Source organism: Serinus canaria, chromosome 24 (assembly GCF_022539315.1).
Source record: "Serinus canaria isolate serCan28SL12 chromosome 24, serCan2020, whole genome shotgun sequence".
In the NCBI taxonomy this organism is placed as follows: domain Eukaryota; kingdom Metazoa; phylum Chordata; class Aves; order Passeriformes; family Fringillidae; genus Serinus; species Serinus canaria.
The window spans coordinates 6,654,235-6,681,866 of record NC_066337.1 but is presented as its reverse complement, the minus strand read 5'-3'; the positions used below and the strand labels follow the sequence as shown (position 1 = coordinate 6,681,866).

The 27,632-nt window shown below is 62.0% G+C and overlaps 6 protein-coding genes across 13 annotated transcripts in view; all 6 read right to left on the bottom strand.

The window, feature by feature from the left end:
* Nucleotides 1-106: 106 nt before the first annotated feature.
* Nucleotides 107-3,675, bottom strand: ZPR1 (ZPR1 zinc finger). Of its 3 annotated transcripts, XM_009098045.4 has the most exons (14): nt 3,497-3,675; nt 2,918-3,079; nt 2,697-2,787; nt 2,538-2,608; nt 2,243-2,329; nt 2,045-2,167; nt 1,921-1,974; nt 1,769-1,835; nt 1,512-1,582; nt 1,193-1,282; nt 991-1,101; nt 819-905; nt 659-724; nt 107-461 (listed from the first exon to the last, which is right to left on the bottom strand). In XM_009098045.4, exons 1-14 carry the CDS (start codon nt 3,623-3,625, stop codon nt 327-329), a joined length of 1,344 nt encoding a protein of 447 aa, XP_009096293.2. In that variant the 5' UTR covers nt 3,626-3,675; the 3' UTR covers nt 107-326. The 3 variants fall into 3 exon arrangements, with proteins under 3 accessions (XP_009096293.2, XP_018778566.3, XP_018778568.3); XM_018923021.3 differs by lacking the exon at nt 3,497-3,675 and having other exon boundaries at nt 2,918-3,451; XM_018923023.3 differs by lacking the exons at nt 2,045-2,167; nt 3,497-3,675 and having other exon boundaries at nt 2,918-3,452.
* On the bottom strand, nt 3,675-5,417 carry APOA5 (apolipoprotein A5). Of its 2 annotated transcripts, none has more exons than XM_050983477.1 (4): nt 5,324-5,417; nt 5,033-5,088; nt 4,849-4,957; nt 3,675-4,701 (listed from the first exon to the last, which is right to left on the bottom strand). In XM_050983477.1, exons 2-4 carry the CDS (start codon nt 5,079-5,081, stop codon nt 3,720-3,722), a joined length of 1,140 nt encoding a protein of 379 aa, XP_050839434.1. In that variant the 5' UTR covers nt 5,082-5,088; nt 5,324-5,417; the 3' UTR covers nt 3,675-3,719. The 2 variants fall into 2 exon arrangements, with proteins under 2 accessions (XP_050839434.1, XP_050839435.1); XM_050983478.1 differs by having other exon boundaries at nt 5,033-5,205; nt 5,324-5,404.
* Nucleotides 5,418-5,454: 37 nt separating this feature from the next.
* On the bottom strand, nt 5,455-6,224 carry LOC127060419 (serine/arginine repetitive matrix protein 1-like). Of its 2 annotated transcripts, XM_050983481.1 has the most exons (3): nt 6,056-6,224; nt 5,946-5,961; nt 5,455-5,829 (listed from the first exon to the last, which is right to left on the bottom strand). In XM_050983481.1, the coding sequence occupies exons 1-3, from the start codon at nt 6,187-6,189 to the stop codon at nt 5,455-5,457; spliced, it is 525 nt and encodes a 174-aa protein (XP_050839438.1). In that variant the 5' UTR covers nt 6,190-6,224. The 2 variants fall into 2 exon arrangements, with proteins under 2 accessions (XP_050839438.1, XP_050839437.1); XM_050983480.1 differs by having other exon boundaries at nt 5,543-5,829; nt 5,946-6,224.
* Nucleotides 6,225-6,351: 127 nt separating this feature from the next.
* APOA4 (apolipoprotein A4) lies at nt 6,352-8,040 on the bottom strand. The gene is made up of 4 exons (XM_050983479.1): nt 7,922-8,040; nt 7,676-7,742; nt 7,445-7,571; nt 6,352-7,355 (listed from the first exon to the last, which is right to left on the bottom strand). Exons 2-4 carry the CDS (start codon nt 7,722-7,724, stop codon nt 6,428-6,430), a joined length of 1,104 nt encoding a protein of 367 aa, XP_050839436.1. The 5' UTR covers nt 7,725-7,742; nt 7,922-8,040; the 3' UTR covers nt 6,352-6,427.
* Nucleotides 8,041-10,121: 2,081 nt separating this feature from the next.
* On the bottom strand, nt 10,122-11,717 carry APOA1 (apolipoprotein A1). The gene is made up of 4 exons (XM_009098008.4): nt 11,597-11,717; nt 11,409-11,464; nt 11,039-11,192; nt 10,122-10,966 (listed from the first exon to the last, which is right to left on the bottom strand). The coding sequence occupies exons 2-4, from the start codon at nt 11,449-11,451 to the stop codon at nt 10,369-10,371; spliced, it is 795 nt and encodes a 264-aa protein (XP_009096256.1). The 5' UTR covers nt 11,452-11,464; nt 11,597-11,717; the 3' UTR covers nt 10,122-10,368.
* Nucleotides 11,718-12,702: 985 nt separating this feature from the next.
* The window catches only part of SIK3 (SIK family kinase 3), a 69,178-nt gene continuing 54,248 nt past the window's right edge, over nt 12,703-27,632 (bottom strand). For 2 of the 4 annotated variants that reach the window (XM_050983451.1, XM_050983452.1), the window contains exons 15-25: nt 26,264-26,407; nt 23,508-23,658; nt 22,628-22,753; nt 22,229-22,314; nt 21,462-21,571; nt 20,492-20,852; nt 19,391-20,268; nt 15,757-15,920; nt 14,900-15,032; nt 14,649-14,816; nt 12,703-14,335 (exon numbers count right to left, since the gene is read on the bottom strand). In XM_050983451.1, the coding sequence (XP_050839408.1) occupies nt 14,659-14,816; nt 14,900-15,032; nt 15,757-15,920; nt 19,391-20,268; nt 20,492-20,852; nt 21,462-21,571; nt 22,229-22,314; nt 22,628-22,753; nt 23,508-23,658; nt 26,264-26,407 (2,311 nt within the window). In that variant the 3' untranslated portion in view covers nt 12,703-14,335; nt 14,649-14,658. The remainder of the gene's footprint in view (nt 14,336-14,648; nt 14,817-14,899; nt 15,033-15,756; nt 15,921-19,390; nt 20,269-20,491; nt 20,853-21,461; nt 21,572-22,228; nt 22,315-22,627; nt 22,754-23,507; nt 23,659-26,263; nt 26,408-27,632) is intronic. The other 2 variants (XM_050983453.1, XM_050983454.1) reach the window with 1 other exon arrangement.

Genomic DNA, 27,632 nt, shown 5'->3' with positions numbered 1-27,632 from the left:
GTGTGGTCAAACAGCAGCCAATGCCGTGAATGGAGCCGAGGGCGGGGCTGTGGGCGTGGGCACGGGGCAGTTGCAGTTATAAACGGAGCAGCAGGACACGACGCCATCAGCGTTTTCAACCAGCTTTATTGGGAGCCGCCTGCGCTGCCACCCCCTGCCCCAAATCCCCTGCAGCTCACGCCACAGCTCCGACGGGAGGCCCAGCCCCGCTGCCTGCGGGCACAAACAGCTCCCCAGCCCAGGAAGGGCAGAGGAGCCCTGGCCCCACACAAGTCCTGGTCCCTGGCACAGCTGGGGAAGGGGGTGGGAGGGCTGGGGTGGCCCCACTACCGGCCCGAGGCCGGCTCTGCCTCATAGCCCTCTGTCCTCATGTCGTTCAGGCCCAGCTCTTCGTTCTGCTCAAAGGTGCGCTCGTAGCGCTGCACGCTCAGCTCCGGGTCCTCCTCCGGGGCATACACGTTCTGTGGGGACAGGGACACAGCCCCTGCACTCCCCTCTGCTGCAGGCTGGGAGCCCTGGGCACCCCCACAAAGCCAGCAGGGCTTCCAGCATCTGCTCGTGCCCAGAGCTCCAAAGGGAAGCCCAGTGCCACCTCATGCCAGGGAAATTAACCCCCCAAAGTGCCCAGGGAGCACAGCCCGAGGGCCCAGGGCTGCACCTGAAGGTAGCTGTTGCCTGCAGGGTCATCCATGATGAAGTGAGCCTGGGCCTTCCCCTCTATGATCTGCAGGAACAGAGCACATCCCATTACGGCTCCTCCCAGTCCTTCAGCACCTCCTGGACCCATGCAGAGCACGGAAAATCCAGAGCAAACTCACGTCCTGCAGCTTCCCAATGAACTCCTGCAGCTTCCCTGTCCTGCTGGCTGTGGAGCTGTCCCCCAGGGTGAAGGGGTTCTTCTCCACCTGCAAGGGCAGGTGAGGCAGCTGTGAGGCAGCCAGCCCCCCCAGCAGGGCCAGCAAGGGGGCTGAGCCCCCCAGGAGCACTCACCAGGTCCCGGATGTCCTTCAGCAGCCCCTCCAGCGTGGTGAACTTCCCCCCCAGAGCTCCCATGCCCAGCTCAAACTCCAGCTCAGGGATCTCTACACTGCATGTCTCTGACTGCAGAGGGGAGCCCCCTGTGAGCCCACACGGGGAGGGCTGAGCCCCCAGACCCCCCAGGAGGACAGGGCAGGGATTCTGGGCACTGCACCTTCAGGATATCCCTGGTCATGTCGGAAGGGTCTGTAATCCTGAGCGTGATCCTGGTGCCCTGTGGCTCGATGGCTCCTCCAGACTTCACCTGGGAACAGCTGGCAGTGAGCTCACACCCGCCCTGCCCCTGTGCTTTAACAGGTTCATCCCAGCAGCGCAGAGCCCACTCCACAGCTGGGGCAGTGGCTTCAGCACCCAGCAGAAAGCACCTCCTGACAATACCCCAAGTGCAGTTTCCCTCCCCAGCAGCCCAGATGGGAAGCAGAGCTCAGGGACAGAAGCACAGAACTCCACTCCCTGCTCTCTGCCCAGCTCACCTCATTGGTCCTGTGCCCACAGGAGTCACAGTTAGTGGCCATGATAATCACTTCCTTGAAGTGGGGGATTTCTGGAGCAGGGAGTCAAGGCAAACATCAAAGCAGCAGCCGAGGGATGGCAGGACCCCCCTGGGAGTTGTGAGCAGCCCTGAGACAGCTCTGCACCCCAGCAGGCCCCAGCTGAGAACTGCCTCAGGCCTGTGGTGCAGCAGGGAGAGGCCAGGCCCGCAGTGCCCCCCGGCCCTGTGGAAGGATACGCACTAACTTCATGTTGGTGCTGGCCGGGGCGTTGCACTCGGGGCAGTTGGTGTTGAACTGCAGCACCTGGGGGAGGGAAGGGGCAGCCAGAAGGTCCCAGCCAGCCCAGAGCAGCTGGCCTGAGAGTCCCTGACTCTGCAGCAGCCCCCACCTCGTCCCTCAGGTCCTCGGCGGCGTCCGGCGGCTTCGCGTCCACCTCCTCTCCCTGCAAGGGCAGCAAAGTCAGCTCCTGCTCCCTGCTGGGGCTCCCAGGGAGCAGGGGCTGCTGCAGCCACCTCCAGGCCCAGCAGGGCACACTGCTGGGGGCTCCTCCTGTAGTGAGTGACCAGCAGGGCCTCGTCCCTGTGCGGCGCCCGCGGGTTCTCCACGAAGCTGTTCCCGGAGGGGTCGTCCAGGATCTGCAGGACAAGGGGCCCTGAGGGAGCTGCCCTGCAGCCTCACCCAGCCAGGCCTGCCCTGCTCTGAGCACTCACAAAGGTGAAGGGGGAGTTGACTTCCTTCAGCTGCCTCAGTTTACCAATGAACTCGTCTATCTTCCTGGCCACCTCTTTGTCCGTTGCCTGGAAGGGACACGGAACCACAGAATCCTTTAAAATGGGGACAACCCAAGGTGGGGCTCAGCTGCTGGGGACAGCCCAGAGCTGCTGACAAAGGTGACTGTGGCACAGACCAGAGCTGTCCCCAGCAGCCCTGTGTGACTCCAGCAGGCAGGGGATGGACATCCCAAGCACTCTCCATCCCTGAGGAGTTTCCCTCTCCAGCCCTTACCCTGCGGGCGGGCTGGTCCTGCTCCAGGCCTGCCACAGCTCTGTCAATGATGCCCTCGATGGTGGTGAGCACTTGGCAAGGCAAGAACACAGAGCTGACAACCGTGAACAGACCCCAGGGATCCCCAGGAGCCCCCCAAGCACTGCCCCATTCACCCACCTCCCTTCTGGCTGAAGGCAGGCACCTCAAAGTCCAGCTCTGGAATTCGGGCTGAGGCACAGTCGGTCTTCACCACCTCCCTGTTCATGTCCTGCACAGAGGCAGGGACAGCCTGAGCCTCCCCTGGGACGCAGGGGGACCCCAGAGGCCTGGCCCAGCCCCTCCTGCAGGGATGTGCAGGTGCTGGGCCTGCAGCAGGGCAGGGGGGGGGCACTGCCCACCTGGCGGGAGGTGACGGCCAGGGTGTAGCGCACGCCCTGCTCCTGGATCCTGCCCGCTGCCTGGATCTCCGTGTTGGACCAGGAGCAGCTGGGGCAGGAAAAGGAGCTGACGATGATCTCCTTGAAGAAGGGGATCCTGGTGAGCAGGAGCCGGGTCACTCCCTGCAGGAGCAGCGAGAGGCTCATGGGAACCCGAGTCTGGGGCCATGGCCCTGACAGCACCTCTAGCACGGGCAGGTCCCAGCCCCTTCCCTGCCTGGCCCCCAAACCTCCCCTCCCCAGCCCCCAAGAGCTCCTGGAAACGCCCTCCCTGGTGCTCCCTACTCCGAGAGCAGCTGTGGCTCCCGGCAGGTCCTTCCTCGCTCCTGCCCCCGCTGGAACCCCCCGCCGGCCTCTGCCCGCTCTTCCCACGGCCATTGGGGACCCCCGAGCCCGGCCCACACAGGTGTGCATCCCCTGACCCCCACAGACCCCCGTACCGGCCCTGGCCCCGCACGCCCCTGTCCTGCTCTCCCCCGGGTCCCCGGCGGCCCCAGTGCCCCACAGTCCCCGCTGCCCAGCCCTCCGGGGGCCCCTCACGTTGCGGAAGCAATTCATGCACAGGGACTCGATCTCTGCCGGCTGCTGCTCGCCGTCCTCGGCGCTGAGGGGCCGGAACAGGGCCCCAGCAGGCGCGGCCGCCGCCTCGGTGGCCCCCAGCGCCGACATGATGGTGGCGCGTGGCGATGACGCGTACGGGTCAGGCGGCTCGGGCGGATCATGTGAGGCGCGCGGGCCGCGATGGCGGCGCCTTTATTCGCGTTCAGCCCCGGAGCCGCGCCGGGCCCGCCCCGGGACCCCCCCCAGGGCCTGCCCCGAGGCCCTCCCCGGGGCCCTCCCCGCCCCGCTCGCTCAGGCTCAGCGCCAGGTCCCGCCACAGCGCGTCCAGCCGGGCGCGCAGGTCCTCCACGGGCGGCGGCGGCGCGTCCAGCGGCTCCTCGGGCGGCTCCGGGCGGGCGCTGAGCTTCAGCCGCATCTCCTCGGTCTCCTGGTCCAGCGCCCGGGTGAAGGCCTGGATCTGCGCGTACGTGTCCCGCCGGAACTCCTCCACCCGCCGCTGCACCTCCCGCGCCAGCGCCTCCCGGGAGCGGCCCGGGGGCGCCGAGGGCCCGCCGGGGCTGCCGGGGTACAGGCTCAGCTTGGCCTTCAGCTGCTCCAGGTTCCGCTGGATCTGCCGGTGCAGGTCCCGCGCGTTGCGGGTCAGCTTGGCGGACAGCTCCTGGATGTGCTGGTTGAGCTGCTCGGGGCTGGCGCGGGCGTGCGGGGCCACGCCGCGGTGCAGCTCCTGCACGTTGCGGTGGATCTCGCTCAGCAGCCGCTCCGCGTACGGCTGGAAGATGTCCTTCACCTGCTCCGTGTGGAAGGCGATCTTGTCGGTGTAGTGAGCCATGAAGCGCTGCAGCTCGTCGGCGCCGTCCAGGAGCTGCGCCGCCACCTCCCGGCTGGGCACCAGGTGCCGCCGCAGCTCGCGGGCCCGCAGGGACACCTGGTCCAGCAGCTCCTCCGTGAACGGCCGCAGCTGCTGCCGGAGCTCGTCCAGCTGCTTGCCGACCTGCTGGTGCACCTCGTCCACGTACGGGGACAGCTGCAGGCGGAGGCTGTCCAGCTCCCTGCGGATGGCCTTGCGCAGGCTGGCCGAGTCCTCGTACAGCCGGGGGGGCTGCAGGCCCCTGCCCAGGGGGGACAGCTTCTCCAGGAAGCCCCCCATGTAGCTGACCCCATCCTGAATGCTCTCCTTCAGGTTCCTGCACGAGAGAGCCCCGAGTGACCGCGGCCCCCCGTGCCCCGCACCCCAATAAACGCTGCCCCCCGCCCCATCCCCCGCTGGCCCTGCCCTGCGGTCCCCGGGCAGGGAGAGCCGGGCCCGGAGGGGAGCGGGGCACGGCACTCACGTGATGTCGCTGCCTAGCTTGCTGTGGCCGCCCTCCAGGCTGTCCTTGTCCCCCGTCAGTTGGCTCAGGTACTGCCAGAGCCCGCCCTGCGCCGCCTCGGCCGGGGACACTGCGGGCGGGAGCGCCGCTGGTGCTGCTGCCCGGCCCGCCCGGCCGCCCCCGCAGCCCCCGGGCCCGCACGCACCTGGGCAGCCGGCCAGGAGCGAGAGCAGCAGCGCGGCCTTCAGCAGCATGCTCGGGCTGCGGGAGAGGGGACAGGAGCCGTCCGAGTGCTCACAGGGGCGGTGCCTCGGCTGCTCCCCACAAGGACCTCGCTCCTGGGGTCCCCTTGGGCACCCGCAGCTCCCCTAAAATTCCCTGCGGTTCCCCATGACACCCGTGGGCCCCCGGAACACCTCGGCTGCCCTGCTGCTGTGCACCTGGAGTCACGGCCAGCTCCTCCGGGCGCACAAACTTAAAGCCCCCCGCCCCTCACCTGGCTCGGGTCGCCTCCCGTGTCCCTCCCGCCCGGAGGCGGCTGCTGCCCGCCCTTATGTAGGCTCGGGGGGCGGCCGAGGAGCGGCCTATAAGGCGGCTTTGGGACGGGACTTGTGGGCTTTTTGGACCTCACTCCGTGTAAACACAACGTGGAGGTCCGGGCACGTTCCGGGGAGGTGACCTGGGGGCCGCTGCCCCCCGGGCTCGGGGGACAGGGCTAGCCCTGGCCCGCCGCTCGCTGCATCCCGCAGGGAATGCGGGACGGAGCCGCCGGGACGGGGACACCGGTGCAGCTCCTGTCCGGACGCAAAGGGAGCCCGGAGCCCCGCGGTGGGTGCGGGAGGGCGAGCCCGGGGCGGGCGGGGATGAGCGGGTCGGGCTTACACCTTCCCCTTCCGTGGCCGCGCTCCCGCCGGACACCGCCGCGCTTGTGTCCTTTTCTTGACGCGTTGGTTCTTCCCGGGAACAATCCCGGGCACCGGGGCTGCGGGGCGAAGTGCGGCGCTGCCGGGGTGAAGCGCCGAGCGGTCGGCAGCGCTGCTCCGGCACCAAAGTCCGCGCGGCTCCCTCGCCTGCGCCGACACGTGAGGTCGCTCCAGGCAGCGCTGGCCGTGCCTCACCTCGTCCCGTCCCGTCCTGCCGGAAGAGCGCCTCAGTCCCCTTTCCCTGTCGCCGAGCTCCCTTGCTGCGCTGCGGGGACGAGGCGAGTGTCCCCACCCGCTGATCCCACCTCTCCTGGCAGCTGCTGCCCCACCGCGCTGCGGATGTTTGGCCGCACCCCGCGGCTCTGTCCCTTCTGCGGCCACCCGGGTGTTCCCAGCTGTGCTGAGGGGACAGCGCGGCCCCGGCCCTGGGCTCGCCCATGGCTGCCACCACAGACACCTCCCACCCACCTGGCCCTGCTGCCCCAGAGCTCAGATTCGGGGTGATGTTCCCCCACAGAGCAGCTGAGGGTGCCCCAGGTATCCCACCCCAGAGGAGGATGGACAGGGGATGCTGCGGAAAGGAAGGACACGGAGCAGCACGTGCATCACAAGGACATTTATTTCTGCCACTGCAAGTGGCCAGGAACGCTTGGAACGTGTGTGGCTGGCGGGGCGGTTTAGTTCTGCGGGGGCGCGGCGGTGCTGAGGAAAGCGGCCACCTTCTCCCGCACCTCCTTCTCCAGCAGCTCCAGGTGATCCTCCACGCCGGCCGCGCCCGAGTCCAGCTTGCCGCGCATTTCCTCCAGCCGCTGCACCAGCTGCTGCCCGAAGGTCTCTCCGAAGGGAGCCGCCTGCTGCCGGAATGTCTCCAGGCTCTGGCCCAGGCGCTGCTCCAACTGCTGCGCCAGGGGCTGCAGGCGCTGCCGCAGGCTCTCGGTGTCGCCGCTCGCCGCCTCCCGCAGCTCCCGGGCCAGCGGGCTCAGCTGGGCGCGCAGCTCCTCGGAGCTGGCGGCCAGGCGGGCGCGCAGCTCCTCTGTCGCCCGCTCCATCTGCGCACTCAGGCTCTCCAGCTGCCGGTTGAGGCCGTCCCGCACCTCCTGCGCGTAAGGGCTGAGCCCGCGCCGCAGCTCGGCCACGCTCTGCTCCACCTGCGCCTTCAGCTCGTCCGCCATGGGCGACAGCCGCTGCTTGACGCTCTCCACGCCGCCGTCGATCTGCTGCTGCAGGCGGTCGGCGTAGGGGCTCAGCGAGGCCTGGATGCTCTCGGCGTTGTCCTGCAGCCGCTCCCGCAGCTCGGCCGCGTAGGGCTCCAGCGCCTGCTTCAACTCGCTGGTGCTGCGCTCCACCTGCGAGCGCAGCTCCTCGGCGTACGGGCTCATCTTGGCCTGCAGCTGGCGGATGTTGGTGCCGATCTGCTGGTGCACCTCGTCGGCGTAGGGCGCCAGCTTGGCGTGCAGCTCCTGCAGCTCCCGCCGGATCTGCTCCTTCAGGCGCTCTGAGTCCTGTGCCAGCCGTGCCTTCAGCTCCACCGCAAAAGGCACCAGGCGCTGCTGCAGGTCCTCGGCGTAGGCGCTGACGCTCTGCAGGTTGCTCTTCAGCAGGGTGCTGGGGACAGAGGACACGTCAGGGCCTGTTTGCCCACACCCTGCCCCCCGCCTGCCCCCCGAGCCCCCCGGCCCCGCGGCTGGGCTCACTTGAGCTGCTTGCTGATCTCGGTCTGGTGCAGCTGGTCCGCCGTGTCCTTGGCATTGTTGCCCAGCTCCGTGAAGTACTTCCAGATCACGCCGGCCACCTCGTCAGGGTTCACATCAGCCCGGGAGCCTGCAGGGGGTGCTGGGCTCAGCGCTCACACAGTCCCGTTCCCCCGGGGACAGCAGGGACATTGCCACCACCTGCTGCCACCAGGGACCCGCACGCCACCTCACCTGAGATCGCAAGGAGAACCAGGACAAGGGCGGCCGCCTTGGGCGCCATCCTGAGTGCTGGGGACTCCTGTAGAAGCACAGAGAGAGGTGAAGGAAGCCCCAGGAACCAGCAGCTCCCAGCCAGAGGCCACGGAGAGCCGGGCTCCCTCCTGGCTCCCTCCTGGCTCCCTCCTGGCTCCCTCCTGGCTTCCCCCGTGGCTCCCTTCTGGCTCCCTCCTGGCTCCCTGCAGCCCCTGCACTGCTCACCTGTGCTGCCAGTGCCGCTGTAGCTGCAGAGCCGGCAGCTCCCAGCACTATTTATGCAGCCCGAGGGCTCCTGCAGCTTCCACGCGGGCTGTGACACAGCAAGGGCTTGGACTTTAGCACGGTCACAACGTGGAAGTGCCTGATGTGTGCGCAGGCCTGACATCACCCAGAGCCCTGACATCACCCGCGGCCCCGCCAGCCCCCAGCAGGGGGACGGGGACAGACAGGGGTGGGGGGCACACCGACCCCCTCCTGGGGACAGGGAGCTGGGCTGGGGAGACACCTCAGTGCTCTGTGGAGGCAGCAGTGGCTCTGTCAGTGCTGGCAGTGCAGTGCCTGCGATGTGTGGCTGTGGGATGGGTGGCAGTGTGACAGGACACGGGGGCTGGGGATGCTGCAGGGACCTCCAGCTCTGCCACCGGCTGGGCTGGGCAGCGGGCAGGGCACGGGCTCAGGGCAGGACTCGGGCTCAGGGGGACGCTGTGGTGGAGCTGGGGGACACACACAGCTGAGGCTGTGCACAGGCAGGATGGCATCGTTCCTTCCCAGGCCGGGCTCCTGGAGGGAGCCCTGGCACAAGAAGAGGCCAGGACACTGCAGGGCACTGCAGCCACACGTGCCTGGGGATGCAGCTGGGACCCGTGCGTGTCCCCGGCCGCGGGCATCGGGCTCTGGGCACACACCCGGGGGCAGCGCCCGGCCCAGCCCACCCCGCCCCGGGGACAGCGGAGCCGCGGCCATCTGTCACTGCGGGCAAAGGGCACGGCGGGCAGGGGCAGGGACCCGCCAGGCAGTGGCACCGGCAAGGTCCGAAGAGCCTCGCGGTGCCCGAGGGCGTCGTGCCCAGGGACAGGGCCGCTGGATGTCACCCTTGTGCCGTGCGTGCCCAGGGCTGTCCCCTCCTCGGGCAGCGGGCTGGCTGCGCACACGCGTGTGCCCACGCCCAGCTCTGTGCACACGCACAGACACGCGGGGCCCCAGCAGCTCCGTCCCGCGGGATTTCCCAACTCCTGGCTGGACGCAGCGCCCCTGCAGCCCCCCCGCGCCCTGCCCTGCCCTGCCCTTTGCACGAATCCCCCAGGCGGCCGTGGGAGGCTATAAAGAGAGAGCCCGGGCTGCCCCCGCGTCACAGAGCCCGGCACAGGTGAGTGGGGACATCCCTGGCGAGGGTCGTGCTGGGAAGGGGACACAGGCTCGGGACCCCCGTGCCCCACATCGTGCGCTCTTCTCTCTCCCCAGCCATGAAGGCGTCGCTGCTGTTCCTGCTCGCCTGCACGGCCGTCCTGGCGGTGGGAGCAAGTAAGGGCCGGGGGGCTGCGCAGGAGGAGGGGTGGGGGCTCAGGGCGCCGGGGGCACACACGGGGGGCACAGCCGCGGGACCCTCTGCCCCCAGTGCCACCAGGCTCGCGCTTGCAGGGGCCGACTCGCCCGAGGATCCGAAGGCGCTGGTGCAGAAAGTGCAGGAGCTGGCCCAGAAAGTCACGGCCATGACCAAGGACGCCTTCAGCAGGGTGCGGGAGTCGGAGGCGGCGCAGCAGGCCAGGTGTCCCCGAACCCCAGCCCTGTCCCTGTCCCTTTCCCCGGTGCCGGCGGACCCGGCCAGGGCCCCTCGCTGACCCCCTGCCCTCCCCTCCTCTCTCCTCCCCGTGCAGGCAGTGGCTGTCGGACAACGCCGAGCTGGCGAAGCAGCGGCTGGTGTGGCTCAAGGAGCAGCTGGCCGAGCTGCTGAAGAAGACTCAGGCCTCGTAGCCTCGCCAGGGGCTGCCCGGGCTCTCTCGGGGCTGGGGACCCCCGGCTCCCCCCCGCTGTCGTGGTGCTCTCAAATAAAGCGGGGCTGACGCAAACGCTGTGCTGCCATCACTTGGGGGCTGGCCGGGAGGAGCGGGACACGCAGGGGGAGGGAGGGCTGGGACAGACGCCAGCACCGGGGTACACATGGCCATGTCGGGGTGCCCAGGAGAGCAGGAGCCGGGTGCTGCTCCCAAAAACTCCTGCACATTCAGTGCCACCACACTCCAGCGCCCTACTTGGGGCTGAGCTCTGCTGCACCTCGGGCAGAGCTGGACTCAAAGGCACCCCTCACCAGCCCAGGGCACCCCTCACCAGCTCCCTGTCTCCCCAGTCCCTCTGAGTCCCCCAGTACCCCCAGCTCATAGCACCCCTTGCCCCCTCCAGCATCCACTGCAAAGACTGAGCGAGCTCCAATAACTTAAGTCAAGTTTATTTCTCAAAAGGGAGGCAAAGCTGAGAGCGACGCCCGGCTGGGGAGGGAATTCTAGGGGAAAGGGGAGTCTCTGGGGAGGACACCCTAGGGCTGGGCTGGCCCGGGGCTCCTGCAGCCTGTCCCCAGAGCCCCCTGAGGAGAAGTGCCCGGGGCAGGGCAGGGAGCGCCCGGGGCGGCGGCGGAGCGGGGCTGGGGTCAGTCCCTGGCCGCGCCGGCCGGCAGCTCAAGCCATGGTCTTCTGGAGCTCCTCCAGCCAGCTGAGGAAACGAGCCTTGAGGGTCTCGGTGTAGGGGGTGAGGCGCTCCTTGAAGTCCTGCACCAGGGGCGTCATCTTCTCCCGCAGGTTGCTGAGCTGCTCCACCACCTTGGCCTGGTATTCGGCGGCCTGGGGGATGCCCTTCTCCCGGATCTCCTCCAGCTTCTGGCTCAGCTTCTGGCGCAGCTCATCGCTGAAGGGGGCCACGTTCTTGCGCAACTCCTCGACGTGCCCGCGCAGACGGTCCCGCGCCTCCTCAGCCACCGGGGTCAGCTTCTGCTGCAGCAGCTCCACCTTCTGCTTGCTGAGCTCCTTCAGCTCCTGGGCGAGGGGTGCCAGGCGCTGGCGGTACTGCTCCAGATCCTCCGTCCACTTGGCAGAGAACTGGTCCAGGAAGGGCTTGATCTTCTCCTTCACCTCCTCCAGGTCCTTGGTCAGCTCCTTGCGCAGGGACTCGGTGTCTTTCAGCCACATCTCCCGCACCTCTTTGTAGTAGGGGGCCACATCCTCTCTCAGCTTGGCGGCGGCTGCGCCCAGCGTGTCGAGGTTCTCTCCCAGCTTCAGGCTGCGGGACGGGAGGGAGGTCACGCACGGCGCCCGGGCCCCCCCAGCCCCCCGCCACACACCCCCCACTTACTCCAGCTGTTTGCCCACGGTGGAGGCCTCGAACTGGGAAATGGCTTCCTTGCCGCTGGCCTTCACAGACTCCAGGTACACATCGAGCATGTCCTTGAGGCGATCCAGGGGCGCTTGGGGCTCATCGTGCTGCCAGAAGGAGCGGGCCTGGGTGCCTGCGGAGAAAGCCGCCCGTGCTCAGGACACGCCGCCCGGGGACGGCTCCAGCCCTGCCCGGCTCGGGAGGAGCCAGGGAGCCCCTCGGCTGCAGCCCGGCGTGCAAAGCGCTTCGGAAAGCAGCGGCTTCCAGCAGCGCTCCCGTCGCGCTCGGCCTCCCCATCCCGCCCGCGCCGCTCCATCCCGCGGGGATCCGCAGCCCCATCCACACCTACCCGTTAGGCAGAGCAGGGCGAGGGTCAGCACCACGGCTCTCATCTTCGCGTTGGACCTGCGGGCAGAGCAAGAGAGTTGAGCGCGGGGAGCCCGGGCAGAGCCGGCCCGGCGCGGGCTGAGTCCCCAGCCCGGCTCAGGGGTCCCCGCTCTGTCCGGGCGGCTCCTGCGGGGCAGCCCAGGCTCTTACCAGCTCTCTCTAGCGCTGCTGCTCGTCCCGTCTGAGCGGCCGGGGCTCCGCCGCCGCTATTTATGCCGGAGGGGCAGTTCCGCGGAGATAAGCCAGCGGCGGCCCCGGAACGCGCTCCCGGCGGGCGATGTGGCGCGCAGGGTTCAAGGATCGCGCAGCATCGCAGCGGAGCGCGGCTTGGCAGGGGCGGCGAGCAAACAGGAGCTCCCCGCGGGACGCGCCTCGCCGGCCAAGGAGCTGTTTACGCTCCCGGTGACCCAGATTCCCGCTCGCCCCGCGGCCTTGCCGGGGCCCCTCGCAGCCCCCAGGGATTGGCCGCCGGCCCGGGGACAAGGTTTATTCCCGCAGGGATTTGGCCTGCCGTACCCGGACCCCTCGCCTCGGCCGCGGGTCTGTGCCCCGTCCTTCAGGGGGCCGCTCACGTCACCCCCTTTTCCCGCTGTGTCCCAGCTCAGAGGTCCCGGGAGCGGCGCCCCTGCCCGCCCACGCCAGCCCTCGCTGGGGACCTGGGGAAGGGGAAGGCGCAGGGCAGGCACCAGCACCGGCACGGCCGCCCCAAAACCCCCTCAGCCCGAGCCCCCCCCAGGTGCTTCCCTGTCCCATTGCCACCAGTCCAGGGATGCACAGGAATCAGGCTGAGCCTGGCCTGGCAAGGGAAGAGAGCGGGGACAGGGAGAGAGGGGCCGTGTCCCCGGAGGGGCTGCGGGGGGTGGGCAGGGCTGGCAATGCCAGGCGAGCTGCTACAGAGGAACGACGTTCCCGTTTCTGGGTGGCACCGGCTCCCTGCAGCCCCAGCCCGTGCCAGCCCGCTGGGCACCGCAAGGGCATCGCAAGGGAACTGCCACCGCAGGTGCTGCAGGCACAGCTCCCTGCACCTCCCAGAGCTGGAAAAGCCCCAGGGCAGCAGATGCCGGGCAAGCTCTGATCGGCAGCACTGCCGGTCCCCACGCCCGCACGGCGAGCCGGGCTCCGGCTGCAGGGGGCTGCGACTGCCGGGGGGCTGCTGGGGACCGGGCCAAGTGACAGCGCCAGGGATGGGTTGGGGACACAGCAGCTGCCACCCCATGAACTTTGGTGTTGAGCAACAAGGCAAACAAGAGCCCAGGGAAGATCATAATCATGGTTTTATTTGTTATGATCCCACTGTCCAACTAATTGACTAGTTGCAAGTGACCCACAAAAAATGGACTGAAGATTTACTGAAACTTTTTTTTTCCTGTTCGTTTTTAGTCCAACATAAATGAGGAAGAAAAAAAAAATACTTCTGACATTTCCAAAAAACAGAAATAATAGCAAAGTATATTAATATACATTCAACATATACTGCGCGTATTGATTACTACAATACAAAGCCATGATAAAAAAAGTGTGATACTGCGGATGGCACGGTGACGGCCCTGCGGGGCAGCTGCTGCTGGGGGGGGGCCGGCGACTCTCCCAGGATACAGTGTCATGTAAACAAAAGGAAAATGAACCAAAGGGACAGAGCAAAAGGCTTTCAGCGTTTCCCACCCTTCCCGCTCCATCCGGCCCGGGGGGGCCGGGCACGGCCGGGCTGTGGAGCTTCCTTCCCTCCTCTGTGACTCTCGGGATCGCAGAGCTGTCAGCGTCGTTCTCCCGGAGAAGGGGAGGCCGGGAAGAGGCACGGGGTAAGGACAGCAAAGTCACCTCTGCCGTGCTGGTTTCACACTTCCTTCTGTGCAAAGTCGGGAGGGCTGGGTCGATGTTTCCTTTAGTTTTAAAAAATATTCCGGCAAAAATGTCAGTAAGAAGGATCTGAGCTGGAGCTTGTCAAGTCCCAAAGGCAAGGGTGACACCACGTGCTCCTGATACCCGGGGAGGGGAGCCTCCCGCTCTATCCACCACGAAAAGGATGGAAAAGGGACAAAGAAGAGACCTCTGCACGTCCCGACTGTATAAGGAGAATTACCACTGTCGCCACTGGCACGAGAGAAAACCAGTCACAAGTACAATGTCATTAAAAGAAATAAAATACTTTGAACAAAAGGTGCAAGTCACAATTCATATAGAACAGAATCTAGTTAAAAATTTCTCTCAAACAGAAATTCCTTTTGCCTTTTATTAATAACAATAATAATAAAACAACATTTACCAAAAAAAACCCAATTCCTACGTGATCGGGAGGAAAAGCGAAGGAAACAAAGAAAAATCCATCTGCCCTACATTAGCCAGGAAAAGAAAAAACCCCAAGTCGTGGCAGATTTGGAAAGAAAAGGGGAGGGAGGGCAAGGCAGGGGTGATCCTGTCAGCACCCCGACACACGAGAGGGAACAGAGCAGACAGAGGTGAGACAAGAAGTGGATTGCACCAGGGTGAGGAGGGCCCTGCCAGACCCAGACCCCCCAGTGCAGAGGGACAGGGTGGAAGGAGAGCGTGGCCTCCATCCAGGAGAGGCTCCAGCCCCCTTGGACCTGCCCAGGGCAGGCTCCAGGGAGGCTCAGCCCGGCGTGGGGCCCCGGGCAGGGCCAGCCCCCAGAGCAGCCCCGGTGCCGAGGCCGATCCTCCGTGTCGGGCTCAGGGCTCTGGGTGTAGCTGGAGTTACAGGCAAGTGTGGCAGAAATTAAAGAACCCAAAGGAACGACACACTGGATGAAATGAGGATGAGGAAAGGGGCCATGGTATTCCAGTTAGTCAGAAATACTACGGCAATTTGGCGCAATGCTGCTAGATACTGTTGGTTTAAAATGGACCTTTTCATTTCAAAGCTGTACACAAACCCTGCAAGAGAGAGAAAGACAGATATTAGGGGACACAGCATGGCACATCTCCTCCCACAGCCCTCCAGCATTCCCAGGCCATTCCTGACCCTGCCCCAGGAGAGAGACCCTGCCATGCAGAGGGATCTGAGTGCAGCACAAGCCTGGAAGGAGGGACGCTGTCCCTGGGCAAATGGGGGACAGCAAACACCTTCAGCACAGGAGCTCTGAGCCAATGGTCCCAACCCCAGCACTGGAGCAATGAGCAGGGACGGTGACCCACGGGAGTGAGGCCCGAGGTGTGGTGTGCTGAGAGAAGGACACAGGATACTCACTCCCTCCTGGTTACACCCCTGCCTGCTCCATCCCAAAGGGCACCTCCGGGTGCTTGTAGCTCAGCAGGACGTCCGTGATACACGTCGAAGGGTAGCAGGAGGTGTTGAGGTGCTGGCTGCCCTCGCCCAGGTTCGCGTGCTCCTGACCTTCCAAACTCTCCCCGCATTCTGGAAGGGCAAAGAGGTGACTCAGCACCCGTGGCTGTGACTCAGCTCCCCGAGGAGCTGCCCAGGCCCCCTCCCCTGCTCACCCTCGCCGTCCCTGTCGCGCAGCTGCTGACTGGCCATCAGCGACGACTGGCTGAGCACGGCGTCCGACATCCGGGCTGAGCTGAGCGCTTTCCCTGCCATCAAACTCATCCCTGGCAAGTTATCCAGCTGCACCTGTGGGGACAGCAGGACACACTCAGGGGAGCTCAGGATCCTGCTGTTCCCCATCTGCCCATGGACAGGGTGCCCAGGGAGCCTCTGCAAACCTTCAGCAAGGGTTGGGAAAGACAAGAACTGCATCAGGCAGTGCAGCCTGTCCCTTCAACAGGAGGATGGACTGAATGGTCAAAATGCCTCTGAACTAACAGAATCACACCACAGCTGCACAGCTGGGGCTGTGGGACATCAGGAGATCATCCAGCACAAACCCCTGCCAAGGCAGGCACACCTGGAACAGGTGACAGGGAAACACATCTGGCTGGTTTTGGGATGTCTCCAGAGAGGGAGGGAGACTCCAGGCCCTACCCTGGGCAGCGGTTCCAGTGCTCTGCCACCCTCCATGGAAACTTCTTACTAATGGTGAGGTGGAACTTGTTGTGTTTTAGTTTCTGGCCATTGCTCCTTGTCCTGTCACTGGGCACCACTGAACCAGTGAAGCTGACATTCTCACCTACAGCAGAAGGGAGCTGTAGCAAAGCCCACATCCAGATTTGGGCAGGACACTTCCCAGCACCCCAAACCCCAGAGGGCACAGAGCACTGAGGTCTGGGCTACCATGACCAGCTCCTTCACTGCAGTGCTGGTCCCACAGCTGGCTGGCTGTGTCTGCAGAGCCCTGCGTGGCCACAGGCAGGCCAGGCCGTTTCAGAGGAGGGACCTGGCAGGCAAAGGCACCTACGTAGGCATCATCACTGTTCTGGATGGTGTGATGTCTCTGCAGGGTGCGGGGCCGCGGGTGCTCGCTGGACGAGGGGCGCACGGGGTAGCCCAGGCCGTTGTGGTCAGGCACCTGCATGGCTTGGCCAGGGGAGCTCCTGTCCATGCAGTTCCCTACGATGGACTCTTGAAAACCAGACAGGACAGAAAAAGGACAGGTTAGTACAAGGAACTTGCAGCCACCTCTGCCACTGCAGAACTGAGATGTGATGCTACACACCAACGCTCCTTGCTGGCAGAGCTCCAGGTAGAGTGGTGCAGCACCACTGCCCCCAGTTGCACTCACACAGGCCTCTCCCTCCAGCATCAGTATCCCAAAAGATCCCAATGCTAGCTGCCTTCCATCAGGTCTACAAAAGCAGCCTAAGGCTGCAGGTACTGGGGCAGGAGCACAGGAACCAGACCCTTTCTCACTTCTGCCTTTCCCTCAAGCCTGAGCTCGACCCCCACAATGTTACACAAGAGCTGGGGGAGCCTCCAACACGGGATGTTCCAGCAGGGTCCCTTGGCAATTGTAAGCAGCATAATCCTGCTGAAAGAGCTGGCCAGGATCTTCACTTTTATCAGATGACTTCTCCCTGCCCTCCCACAATCTGGCTGCGGGAGCACACGAGTGCTCTGCCTGGCAAAGTCCATCTGCACTGCAAGCTTTGTGACTGAGGGCAAAGGCCACATTCCTATCAGGCAAAGCCTCTCATCATCAAGTACACGATGTTTTGGATAAAGTCCTGAGCCATGGAGGAGCCTGCCATCGGAGCTGAGCTCGCTGAGTGCAGACCCTGCTGAGCACAAACGCCCGAGCGCTGGGGAGCTGCCCCGAGGTGACACAGCTGCAGGTACATCCCTCACAAAGCCAGAGCCTTCCCAGGGCTTTGGCCAGTGGGAGTGATGTGCTGCTGTGCTGGGACACTGCACGGCCCAGCTGGCACTGCAACTACCACGAAACTGCTCCCCAAAGAGATCTCATCGAATCCTAGAACATCCCCACATGGACCCACAAGGATCACAAAGATCTGATCACTGCACAGAGCAGTCCCAAAATCTGTCCACAAATTTAACAGAATTCAAGTGAGACCCCATTCCGTGTAGTCCTCACGCTGCTCACAGGCAGCACATGGACAGAGCATGGCAGAGCACGGGCAGCACACTGCTCCCCGTGCCATTCCTCCATCAGGAATGTGGCATTCCTGCCGGAGCCCTGTCCCAGGGCAGGCAGAGGTGCAGCCTCCCCCTTCCTTTGCACAACCGTGGGGTTACATGCGGTTAACAGTCAGCCTTCCCGGAAAAGCGGGAAGGAAAACATGAGGTAACAGATGTTAGCGGATCAGTGCCACCCACACACTGCCTGGGATGCTGCTCCAACTGTGGGAACAGTGGTTGGGGCCAGCAGCCTGCTGCTCCAGCTCCACAAACAGCCCCAGCCCCAGCCCCTGTGCTGCGGGTGACGAGTTCCCTCAGCCTGGAAGAGCCAGGACCCAAAACCATTTGCTTCCCACTGCCAGCACCTCACCTCTGGGGATGCTGCTCTGCACCAAGGGACAGACAGCCCGGATTCGCAGCCCCAGCCCTGCAGAGGAGAGCCTTTCATCCCCACATCCTTTGTGTCACTGTGGCATGTGACGCTGGCACGGCGCTGCCGCCAGCCCGGCTCCCTCCGCCCAGGTTTCCCATGGGCAGCACTCCCAGCCCCGGGACGGCCACGCTGGAGCAGAACTGGAGCAGGGCCGTTCACAGGCAGCTCAGTCACATCCCAAACAGATTTGGTCAGCTCTCAAGGTCCCCGGCTGCCATCCCTGGCAGCTGCTGCGCAGACATCCAGAGCGTTGTGATCAGCGTTAGCAAGCGCCCTTGGAAGCACATACACTCCGCAGCCACAGGGAAACTACGCTCTGCTCCAGGGAAAATCCATCTGGGGAGCTGAGGTGGGGAGGGAAGATACCCCTCAAACTGCACCCTCACTACACAGTCTAGGGAAAAGAGTGGGAAAGCCCATGGATAAGGATTTGGTGTAGGTTAATAGTGGGAAAACTGAGTGATGTAGGCTTTGGTGTAGGTCAAAACCAGGAAAGCCCAGGGATGTAGGATTTGCTGTAGGAAAGGGTACTGGGAAGCTCTGAGGTGACTCTGCCTGGACCCAAGGTAGCGAAGGCCTGAGTCCAAGTGGGTTATGGAGGCCATAGGGAAAACGGTACAAGCCGTTGCATCCCAGGACATAGTTTACTACAAACGGCCTTGTCAGAAGGGCTGACACAAGCCTATTTGTAAACATCTATTTGCTTTTACTCATTTACAAGGCCCTGCAGTCTAAAGTCCTTCTCCCTTTGTGTAACCAGTCCTTGCACCAGCAGTGCGGGGGCTGAGATTTGGCTTCTGACTTCAGCAGACCTCACTGTCCATCTAACAGGCTTCAGTGACAAGATTCAGCCTCATGATTTCATACCAAACACCCCTCCAGAGCTTCCAATCTCCGCTGAGCCTGGGGCGATTCCCCCCACTCCAAGCACAGCAGGGAAGTGGAGCTCTGAGAGCAAACAGAATTCAGAATTTAGGAGGATTTCAGCACAGCCCAGCCTTGTCCCTGCCCCCCGCCCACGCTCTGGGGGGTCAGGGCTTGGCAGCCCCACTCAGCCCTCCGAGCCAGCCTATTCCAGCCCGGTACTTTCCCAACAAACCCGTGCTGTGTCCCTGAACAAAGCTGGGCCTCCTGTGCCCTGGACACAGCTCCTCCGCAACAGGGCCCCGAGTGCCAAGGGCGAGCTGGTGGCTCCAGCCCAGCACCCCGAGTCCTGCAGGGAATACTGATCTGCCCACTCAGCCTCTCCTCAAAGCCCTCTTAGCAAGGGGCTCAGAGGGTGTTTTTCCTGCAGAGGAGCCTGTAATTACAGCTCAGGCAGGAATTCTATGACAGCCCAGTGCTGCCAGAGCAGCCACCGAGGAGCAAAGGTGCAGCTGCTTCCAAGGAGAAGGAAAGGTCTTCAGATCCTAATGGCAAGTTTAAACTCACTCCAGAATCCACCCTTCCCAGTTCAAGCAGGTATAGAGCCTTGCGGCTGCTGCTGCTTCCCAAAGTGCCAGAGAGACTGCAAGGCTGCTGGAGCCACAGCACACTGACCAACACTTACTCTGTGTGTTTGGGGGAGCTTTAGCAGTGCCTGGCTTGAGGGTCTGTGCTTAAGAGCAGCAATAAATGGCTGCACTGCCACGGCTGGGGTGTGCTGGCAGCTGAGCTGTTCCTATCCCGTGTTTACAGGGCATAGGGAACATCACCAACAAGAATAAATCTGTGGCCACCATGCAGCACCCCTGAAAAGATGGCACCAAGCTGTGCCCTGGTCTTTACCTGCCTGCAGAAGTAGGTCAAATTCCCAAGGGAAGCAGCCCATGGGGCTCCTTCCTTATTCAACCCTGTTTATTACAGAGGCTGTGCCTGCAATTTACTTCAGGCCACAAAAGCCAGAAAGAATCTCGGTAATTCTGTGCTATGCAGAGTATGTCAGGAAACCCTTGGTGTGCCGGGTGGGACGGCATCCTGGGCAGGAAGGTGAGTGGCTGGCACCGACAGACAGCTGGCCTGCACGGGCAGCAGGGAGCCTTACCTCTGCTGGGCACCTTATTCCTGAATCCGGGCGCAGGCTGATGCCTGTACTGGTGCGTTGCCAGCTCCTGCGCAGGATTAGCAGTTCCTAGCAAAGATTCGGGGTCCCCGTGCCCTCCTGCATTTACAAGCAGAGGGCTCTCGTGGCAACCTTTGGTCAATGTGTTTGAACTCTTACTGTCAGGAAAGCTGTCCCTGTTTCCCTCGCAGGCGCAGTCCTCCTCCATGCTCTCCGAGTGGAACAGGGCTGGCTGGTGTCCGTATCCCTGCGGCAGTGGTGGCACGGAGGCAGGGACCTGCTGGATACATTCTTGCGCCCTGATTTTTAAGAGATGTTGGGGGCTGTTCTGGGGGTGGTACGTGTCAGCACTCTGATAAGGCAAAGACAATGACTGGCGCTCCGAGAGGTTCTGTCCCATGCTGGTGCCCATATTCCCAGCATCCCCTTGACTCATATGCCTGAACAACTCTTGGTATTCTTGCTGCTGCTGCTGCTGCTGCCGCCGTTTGATGAGCTGTGCAAATTCTGCCTGGGGCAGCCGCATGTCCGTGTGCCCCGTGAGCGAGTGCCGGGGGGAAAGCAGTCCCTGGAGGATGTGCGGTACCTGCTGGTGTCGGCTGTAGTCGGGCGGGGTCGGGGACAACAGTGCCTGCTGTAGTGCCGATGCCGTGTAGTGCTGCTGCTGCTGATGTGCGTTCGGGGGGAAACTGGGGTACTGCTCAAGCTGTGGGACCTTCAGAGCCTGCTGGGCTGCAGGGAACCCCACCCCTCCCGGCGGGCTGTAGTTGCTGGGGGAAACGCGGGGCTGCTCCGGGAACAGGTGGGGGTGTAAGTGCACCTGGTCGTAGTTGGCGGGGGGATACCTGTTCACGTTCAGACTGCAAGGACAAGGAAAAGGACCGGTGACCGCGCTGCTCAGCGGGAGCCAGAGCTGCTCCTGCACCGGAGGGGCTTCCCCAGGCACTTGGCACGGCAGCCCTGGCCCAGCTGGAGCCCCGGGGCAAGCACAAGGCAGAGTGGCGAGGACAGCATGTCTCACGTTGCCACTCCCTGCTGCCCGCAGCGCTGCCCCGAGCCCCAGCGGGCAGGAGGGGCCCTCACCTGTGCGACTCGGCGCTGTCGGCGCTCAGCTGCTTGGACAGCTGCCGGTGGCCGTAGCTCAGGGAGGCCATCAGGTTGGCGCGGTGCTGCATCTGGATCTGGCTGGCGCTGGGGCTCAGGGACATCCCCCGCGCGTGGGATGCCAGGCCCTGCCCGCCCACGGAGGCCCCGGGCAGGAGGCTGCTGCCCACCATGTCCCCGGGCTCCTGCACCTGGATGGTGACCTGCTGGGGCTGCGACTGCTGCTGCTGCAGGGCCAGGCACGTCAGCCCCATGGCCGGGGGAGGGGAACAGTTACCCGACTGCGGGAAGATTGTGTTGTGGGATGGCATCCCTTGGAACTGGGACTGGGAGGCAGCACCTGCAAGGAACAAAGACACTCAGCACCCCTGCGAGCCCAGGGCGAGGCTTGGGAGCGAGATCTGCCCCGTTCTCCGAAGTGCTGGACAGGGCTTGGATTAACCTGGGCTAGTGAAAGGTGTCCCTGCCCGCAGCAGGGGGCTGGAGAAGGATGATCTTTAAGGTCCCTTCCAACCCAAACCAGGCTATGATGCTGTGATTCATTCCATGACTCCGGGCCAGGCTGAGAGCCCGGTACGTGTCCGTATGGGTACTCTGTCATGCTGTGCCAGCGTGCAAAGGTCACAGCCAGAGCCCCTTGCACCAAAACAGAAACTCTGCGGAGCTGACAGGGATTTGCATAAACCTGAGAATATCAGCCCTTCCTCCCCACCCCCGGGAGAGATAAGTAAGGATCTTGTGACAAGGAACCTGACAGCACATTCCAGCTGGCAGCTTCTTGCGAGCTCCCGATAACAGCAGCCCTTGCTGCCAGATGGAGAATCTTTTACATCATCAGCAAACTGTGCAGGGCCTGGGCTGGGGGGGAACGGAGCCCTGGCAACCCCAGGCTGCTTCTGCAGGGTTTGATGGGATCCCACGGCCCTGCCCAGCTCCCAGAACTGCTTACCATGGGGCTGGAGCACGCTGCTGCTCACGGGGGGCGGGCTGCTGTTGGGTTGCCTGAAGAGATGATTGCTGGGGTGGTTTGGGGGCGGGCTGGATGGCTGGATCCGTAACCTACGCAGGGAAACAAGCACCTTCTCACCAGGCCTGCTCCTTGTCAAGATGCCGTTTCAACTGTGAGAACTGATGCCAAACACTGCGTGTCTTGTTCAAAATAAACACCATAGAGCCCTTGCTGGGGATCCCAAGGTCTCTGCAGCTTGGCTTCTCTTCTGAGAGCCACCTCCCTTGTCCAAGTCACACAGGGAATGAGCACGACCTGGTGGTTACTACAGGACAAGGGGACAAGGACACTGCAGGCTCACCTCCTGAGTCACTGCACCTGGTGAGACACCCTGCTCTCATTTCCCGTAACTCAGCCTCCCTCACCCACAAGTCAGGGTGCTGAGGGCAAGGAGGCTGAGCTCACCGAGGGCCTGGCAAGGTGTGAGACACCCAGGGAAGCATGAGAAGAGTTTGGAGCCACTCAAAAGGCAGGACTGTCAATCCTCTGCTCAAAGAAGGTCTGTGCCTTTGAATCAGATTTCTCTGACTCTAAAGTCCTTCTGAGAGAATCCAGCCCAGAGGACCAGGTACATTCACCTGGGAACTGGCACTATCATTCTGACTCCATAAACCTCCAACTCAGCCTGGCCTCTCCTGAGTGTGTCAGCTCATCCCTGGGCTTCAGGAAGAGTCAAACCCAGAGCTGTCCTAAAGCCATTTCTTTACCTCTGGAGCTGGTGAGTGAGCAGAGCTGGCTGGTTTTCACATGGAGCTTGCAAGGGTGGAGATGGCTGGGGAGGCCGGATACAGTCCTGAACCAGGCACCACAAGAAAACAAGAAGTGTTTGCAGTCAATGTCTCAGTCAGTAAATTTAGAAACACTGCTGGGTGAAGCAGGACATATCCAGATTCACTGAGTGTCAGTCCCTGACTGCAGCCCTGGCTGCCACAGCTACCACAGCAGCTGTGCAAACATCTCTGCTGAAATCCTTCAGCCTTCCCGCTACAGCAAGCCCAGCAAACGCCCCTCCCTCAATCCCCCCGGGACCTGCTCACGAGTTGTGTCTGCAGCAACACAGGAAAACAGAGCTAGGCCTTCAGCAGCTCTGGCTCGGGCTGCACTACCTGAATCTGCTGATGAAGGATCTGGTGGTGCTGCTCCTGCTGGTACAACATGTGCTGCTGCTGCGTCTTCTCCAGCGTCCGCTCGTCCATGTGCCCACCGTACATCTTCTGGAGCTGCTCACACTCCTAAAAGGAATCCAGCACGTCCCAAAAATGACCTTCTGGTGCACAGCAGCCTGCTGTGTGTGGGATGGCATGCTCTGCAGCCCACCCCTCGGAGAAAAGCTGGCAAAGCAAGCCTAATCCATTCCCTCTGACAGAATCAGGTGTGCAGGGACGTGGCAAAAAGCCAGGAAAGCAAGGGGTGCACACGACACTCAGCTGGCACTGCTGTGTTCCCTTAACGCAGGCAGCAAGCTCTGGAAACGACACTTCAAGGTGAGGAGAGCATCTCATTTGTGCTGTGCTGCAAGGGGAAAGGCCTGTCCTGGGGCCAAATCCTGCTCCAGCCATTGGCAAGTTGTGCCTGGCTATGCAGCGAATATCCGACAATATACTCAGGAGCTGCCCTTTCCCAAGGAACAGCTGGAACAGCCCCAAACTTCTGCCAGAAGAAATGTGGGAGAGCAGGAGCTGCCGTCTGACAGTTGCTGGTGGGACAGGCAGGACACCCATAGGTGACCACAGCATGATGGTTCTCCCCAGAAAAGAGGGGGCAGAAATCCCCCCAGGTGCCCAACTGCAGGTGAACAGCTCATACATCCAGAGGACACTCGGGGTTTGCTGCAGTCACACAGGGCAGGAACAAACCCTGCACAGTCCCCAGGGTGTCCCTCAGCCTTCCATATAAAGATTCCTCTTTTGCTTCCTGAAGCAGCAAGACCGAGGCAGTAAGAATTCCTTGTGGAGGCTGTTTTGTGGACCCCCAGCCCCTACTCACCTGCTGAAGCTGTTTGATGCTGCTGTTATTGCCCATCTTCTCCAGGTGGGCTTTGAAAGCCTGGATGCTGGCAGCCCCGTCGGAGAAGCGCCGCACCGGGGAGAAGCGCTCGGTGGGGAGGTGCAGAGTGTTGGAGTCCTTGTAAATAGAACTGAACACAGGGGAAAGGGGGTTAGAGATGTGACACCAGCCAAAACACAAACTGCAGCAAAGGCTTTCCATTTCCAGCAGCCTCCCAGCTGCCTGGGTGCTCCACACTGGGCAGTCAGAGCGGGCACACCTGAACCAAGCTGTGCCCAAGGCACCTCAAGCACTTCCCCTTCACAATGAGGTTTCTTTCTTTGCCATCAGAGGGAGCCAGATTTTTTTCAGGAGCTGTTTTCTCCCGAAGCTGGGGCTCCCCATTATCACTCAGTTCCTGCTCTGCCATTAGGTGCCATCTGTGTTATCAGGAGCAGAGATAACCTGGCAGACACTCAGGACAACATGCTCACAACAAACAACTGGGGCTCTGCCTGCCCTCATGGCTTCCAGGCAAGTGCTATCTGTGGAACCTGATTTCTCTGCAAATCATAGGATCACAGAATGGTTTGGGCTGAGAGGGACATCTTCCACTAGCCCAGGCTGCTCCAAGTCCTGCCCAACCTGGCCTTGGACACCTCCAGGGATGGGGCAGCCACAGCTCCTCTGGGCACCCTGTGCCAGGGCCCCCCCACCCTCCCAGGGAGGATTTTCTCCCATCACTAAAGGATTTCTTTTGTAAAGATTCTGCAGATGCCATCTCCAGAACCCAGCAAGCAGCATTTAATGCACAGGCTCCAGCAGCAGCCTTTGTGAGTGAGAAGGTCATGGAGACGTGGTCTTTACAGCACCTCTGACACCAAACCCAGCAGGAGCTCGCCTGGCTGCAGCTGGAGTGGTCCTGAGCTCCAGAGGTCACTCTGAGGGCCTGCTCCAGGCTCCCCTTGTCACAAGGTGACTGATGCTGGACCCCTTCCAGGAGGCTGGGTTCCGTTTTGTCCCTGTCTCTGTCTTGGGAGGACACAGTTCAGCTTCCTTCCAAGGAAAGAGCCGTGCTCCTGCCTTTTGAAGCCATGCCATCCATTATCCTGATCCATTTGTTCTCCTGTTGCATTGATGGAAAGCAGAAGCTACAGATAAAATCATGCTGAGTTTTTGAAACCCGTGTGGGCAAGGCAGAACAGCTGCACTTCCCTGTACAGCTGGACTTCAATTCTGCTTTCATTTAACGTGACAAGTAAGAAGACACATAAGATGGCTTAAAATAGGTTAAAATAAAACCCACCTGTCATTCAATAATGTGGTTTATTTACACAATGACTGCTAATTTCTGTGCCAGGTATGTAATGAACTCACTGTGGAACACTGTGTTTAGCCCATGGTCAGATGAAATTTCCGTGATTTCACAGGAAAAACACAGAACAGGCTCACAGCACGTTACAACACCAAGAGTGGAACAAGCAGATACCACCCTACTCATGATGCAACAGCTTCAGGACTCCAGAGCCAAGAGCCAGAGGTGATACCAACATTATTTACAGGGTAAGTGTGTTCAAAGTCTTGTAAAAATTCCGTTCCTGCTGTGCGTGAGGGACTTGGCTTACCTTTAGGATTTGCAGCAATCCTGAAAGCAGGACACTCTGTTTGTTTTGCAAGCTGCACTCCTCTTCCTATCAAGCTGTGGCCCTAGAAATGTTTCCCCTCTGCTCTTCCCATCCCCCAGGCACCACTGAAGAGTAACTTGAGGGCAGAGAGGTGCTTATCTTGGTTTTCCAGCTCCAGCGTGGCACTAGCACTGTCTCAGTCTGAGCAGAGTTCACCTGTCCCTGCTGAGTTCATCAGTGCTCAGCTCAGCAGGTCTCTGGCTCCAATAAAAAGGGCTTTGTCAAGCCTGCCACTGTGAGCTGCCTGAGGGGCTGAACAGCAGCACCAGCCTGGCCTGGCAGCCACTGCTACCCAAGAGGCAGCAAACCGCAGTGTGCGGCTGGTTTGCTCCTAGCACTGAGGTGTCAGTGCACCTTCAAGCATTTTTTAGGAGTTTTTTGTTGTTGTTGTTAAGAGGAATTTAAGCTTCTGTGGCATTAGCATCTCCGTTGGCTGCTGTGACAAGAGCTCTGTCACATTAACACTTCATCAGGACTGTCCCTCCCACACATCCTGAGTGTGTTTAGATCCAATCCAAAAGTTCCCTCTTTCCCAGACACTGTGATTGTTTTTTCCTTCCCCAACCAGATTCCTTTTCTCACATCATTCCCATCAAGGGTTCAGGTGAGAAATGAAATTACTCTCGAGGAGCTTTGCACAGAGACTTTGCAGTCAGAACACACAACTCTGGTGCAGAACAGTGAGGGTTTTAAGCTCTGCTGTGGATGACTCTTGGTGCAATATTTGCCTGCATTTGCCTCCAAAAATGTTCTGTAGCAAATCTGCTACCTTGATGCCTACCATTACACAGGGAAAAGATTTCCTCTAAAAAAACCAGCTTATTCCCAATATTTCTGTGATGGCAGCAAATCACATCCAGCCACAAGAGCGGGACTGGAGGGAAGAGCCAGCTGGTTCCTGCTGGTCCCTGCAGGCAGGGGATCAGACACCCTCTGCTCCGTGGGTCTGCTCTGTCCCTGCTCCTCCTCCTCACCCCTCCCTGCCAGCGGGATGTCCTCAGTGCTCCGTTCCAGGGCCACCTGGGCAGGCTCCTGGCGCAAGCTGCCCGGCCGGCCGGTGCCGTTACTCACCGGTGCTGGTCGGGTCCCAGGTGTGGAGCCCAAGCCCGGGGTCGGAAGGACTGCTGTCCTAGCTGCCTCTGCAAGTCTGGAGGGATTTCAGCTGTAGGGTTGGTCATGGCCAGAGTGTGCCTTTTTGACCTATTTGCCAAGTATCTGCAACAAGCAGGAGCACATTTTATAAGAGACTGATGGGAGTACTCCGAAAACAGGGAGTGTTAGATAACCCAGAGAACGCGGAAGGAAGAAGCTTGTGCAGTGCTCAGAGCATGGCACGGACACGCTGCCCATGCCAGTCACAGCACTGGCTCCCCAGTGCTTTGGGGACAAGTGCAGTATCAGCTGCTGGTGCTCCACTGCCAGCCTTGCAAGGAGAGAGGAGCCGTTTGCTCCTCCCAGCAGGAAAGCCACGTTTCACCTCAAGGGGAATGCTGGTATGTCCCTTTGGGAATACCTACCTGCCCTCAGCAGGCATTCTCTGCACCAGAGCAGGTCTGCCCCTCTGTCCCAGCCCGGGCAGCCAGGGCAGAGATAACCCAGCAGAGCTGGACACAGAGCAGAGCTGCTGCTCCTGCCCGGGAGCCCTGGCTCCTCAGAGCTACCCTGGGCCACCCCAGCTCCGGCTGCCGAGGAGCATGAGGAAGGGCTGGGCTGAGGCAGGGCTGTGCCAGCCCGGTCCAAGTGCGCCATCTAGTCCCTGCTCAAAGTCGGGAATGGCCCGGGATGTGCAGAGAACAGGAACCAAGCAGCTAGAGGATTTCTCCCTCTGGAGCCACCAGCACCAGGGCTGGGCTTGCCTCTCACACCTGAGCAGGGGGCAACAGCTTTAACAAAAGCCCGCTGTGCACTGGAAAAGAGCTGCAGGTCTCCTTCAAAGCCCCCAGAGACCGGGGAGGAGGAACTCGGAGTCTCTGCTCCGACAAGGATGTGAGGAAGGGCCAGGCAGTGCTGAGAGCTGCTGCCTGCCTGCTGCTCCTGGCCCAGCGGAGCCCAGGGCAGTGGAGCTGGCAGAGAGGGGCTGAAGCCCCTGCCCAGGGCTGGCACTGCACCAGGCTGTGCCCGCTCAAGGCCACTGGGATGAGCTGAACCCTTTGTGCCCTGTGAACCAGCAGTGAGGCAGCTCCGGTAACCAGGCCAGGCACCACTCGGGCAGTGACACCTGCAAACCCTCACCTCTGCTCTTTTACCCAGCTACTGCTCCCGGGAAGCAGAAAGAGCAGCAAGCAACACAGACTTGCCCAAACCCAGCCTCTCTTTGCTGCTGAAGCCACTTAAGCAGAAGCAGCAGGTTAACAGTGCCGTGGTGCCCCGCCAAAGCCCGTGCCATTAGCTGTTTAAGAATCATTTGATGTAGACAGGGAAAGGTTCCCAAAGAGCTTTA

Excerpts from the sequence above, each read along its gene's own strand:
- APOA5 (XM_050983477.1), bottom strand. The coding sequence starts at position 5,081 with ATGCTGCTGAAGGCCGCGCTGCTGCTCTCGCTCCTGGCCGGCTGCCCA. Across the intron at positions 4,958-5,032 it reads GCTCCTGGCCGGCTGCCCAG|TGTCCCCGGCCGAGGCGGCG; the intron begins GTGCGTGCGGGC and ends TCCCGCCCGCAG. Across the intron at positions 4,702-4,848 it reads AAGCTAGGCAGCGACATCAC|GAACCTGAAGGAGAGCATTC; the intron begins GTGAGTGCCGTG and ends TCTCTCGTGCAG.
- ZPR1 (XM_018923021.3), bottom strand. The coding sequence starts at position 3,370 with ATGCACACCTGTGTGGGCCGGGCTCGGGGGTCCCCAATGGCCGTGGGA. Across the intron at positions 1,836-1,920 it reads CCGAGGACCTGAGGGACGAG|GTGCTGCAGTTCAACACCAA; the intron begins GTGGGGGCTGCT and ends TCCCTCCCCCAG. Across the intron at positions 906-990 it reads TGAAGGACATCCGGGACCTG|GTGGAGAAGAACCCCTTCAC; the intron begins GTGAGTGCTCCT and ends CTGCCCTTGCAG.
- LOC127060419 (XM_050983480.1), bottom strand. The coding sequence starts at position 6,189 with ATGGGCGAGCCCAGGGCCGGGGCCGCGCTGTCCCCTCAGCACAGCTGG. Across the intron at positions 5,830-5,945 it reads GCAGGACGGGACGGGACGAG|CGCCGCACTTCGCCCCGCAG; the intron begins GTGAGGCACGGC and ends TCACCCCGGCAG.
- APOA4 (XM_050983479.1), bottom strand. The coding sequence starts at position 7,724 with ATGGCGCCCAAGGCGGCCGCCCTTGTCCTGGTTCTCCTTGCGATCTCA. Across the intron at positions 7,572-7,675 it reads GGTTCTCCTTGCGATCTCAG|GCTCCCGGGCTGATGTGAAC; the intron begins GTGAGGTGGCGT and ends CACCCCCTGCAG. Across the intron at positions 7,356-7,444 it reads GAGATCAGCAAGCAGCTCAA|CACCCTGCTGAAGAGCAACC; the intron begins GTGAGCCCAGCC and ends CTCTGTCCCCAG.
- APOA1 (XM_009098008.4), bottom strand. The coding sequence starts at position 11,451 with ATGAGAGCCGTGGTGCTGACCCTCGCCCTGCTCTGCCTAACGG. Across the intron at positions 11,193-11,408 it reads CGCCCTGCTCTGCCTAACGG|GCACCCAGGCCCGCTCCTTC; the intron begins GTAGGTGTGGAT and ends CTTTCTCCGCAG. Across the intron at positions 10,967-11,038 it reads ACCGTGGGCAAACAGCTGGA|CCTGAAGCTGGGAGAGAACC; the intron begins GTAAGTGGGGGG and ends CCCGTCCCGCAG.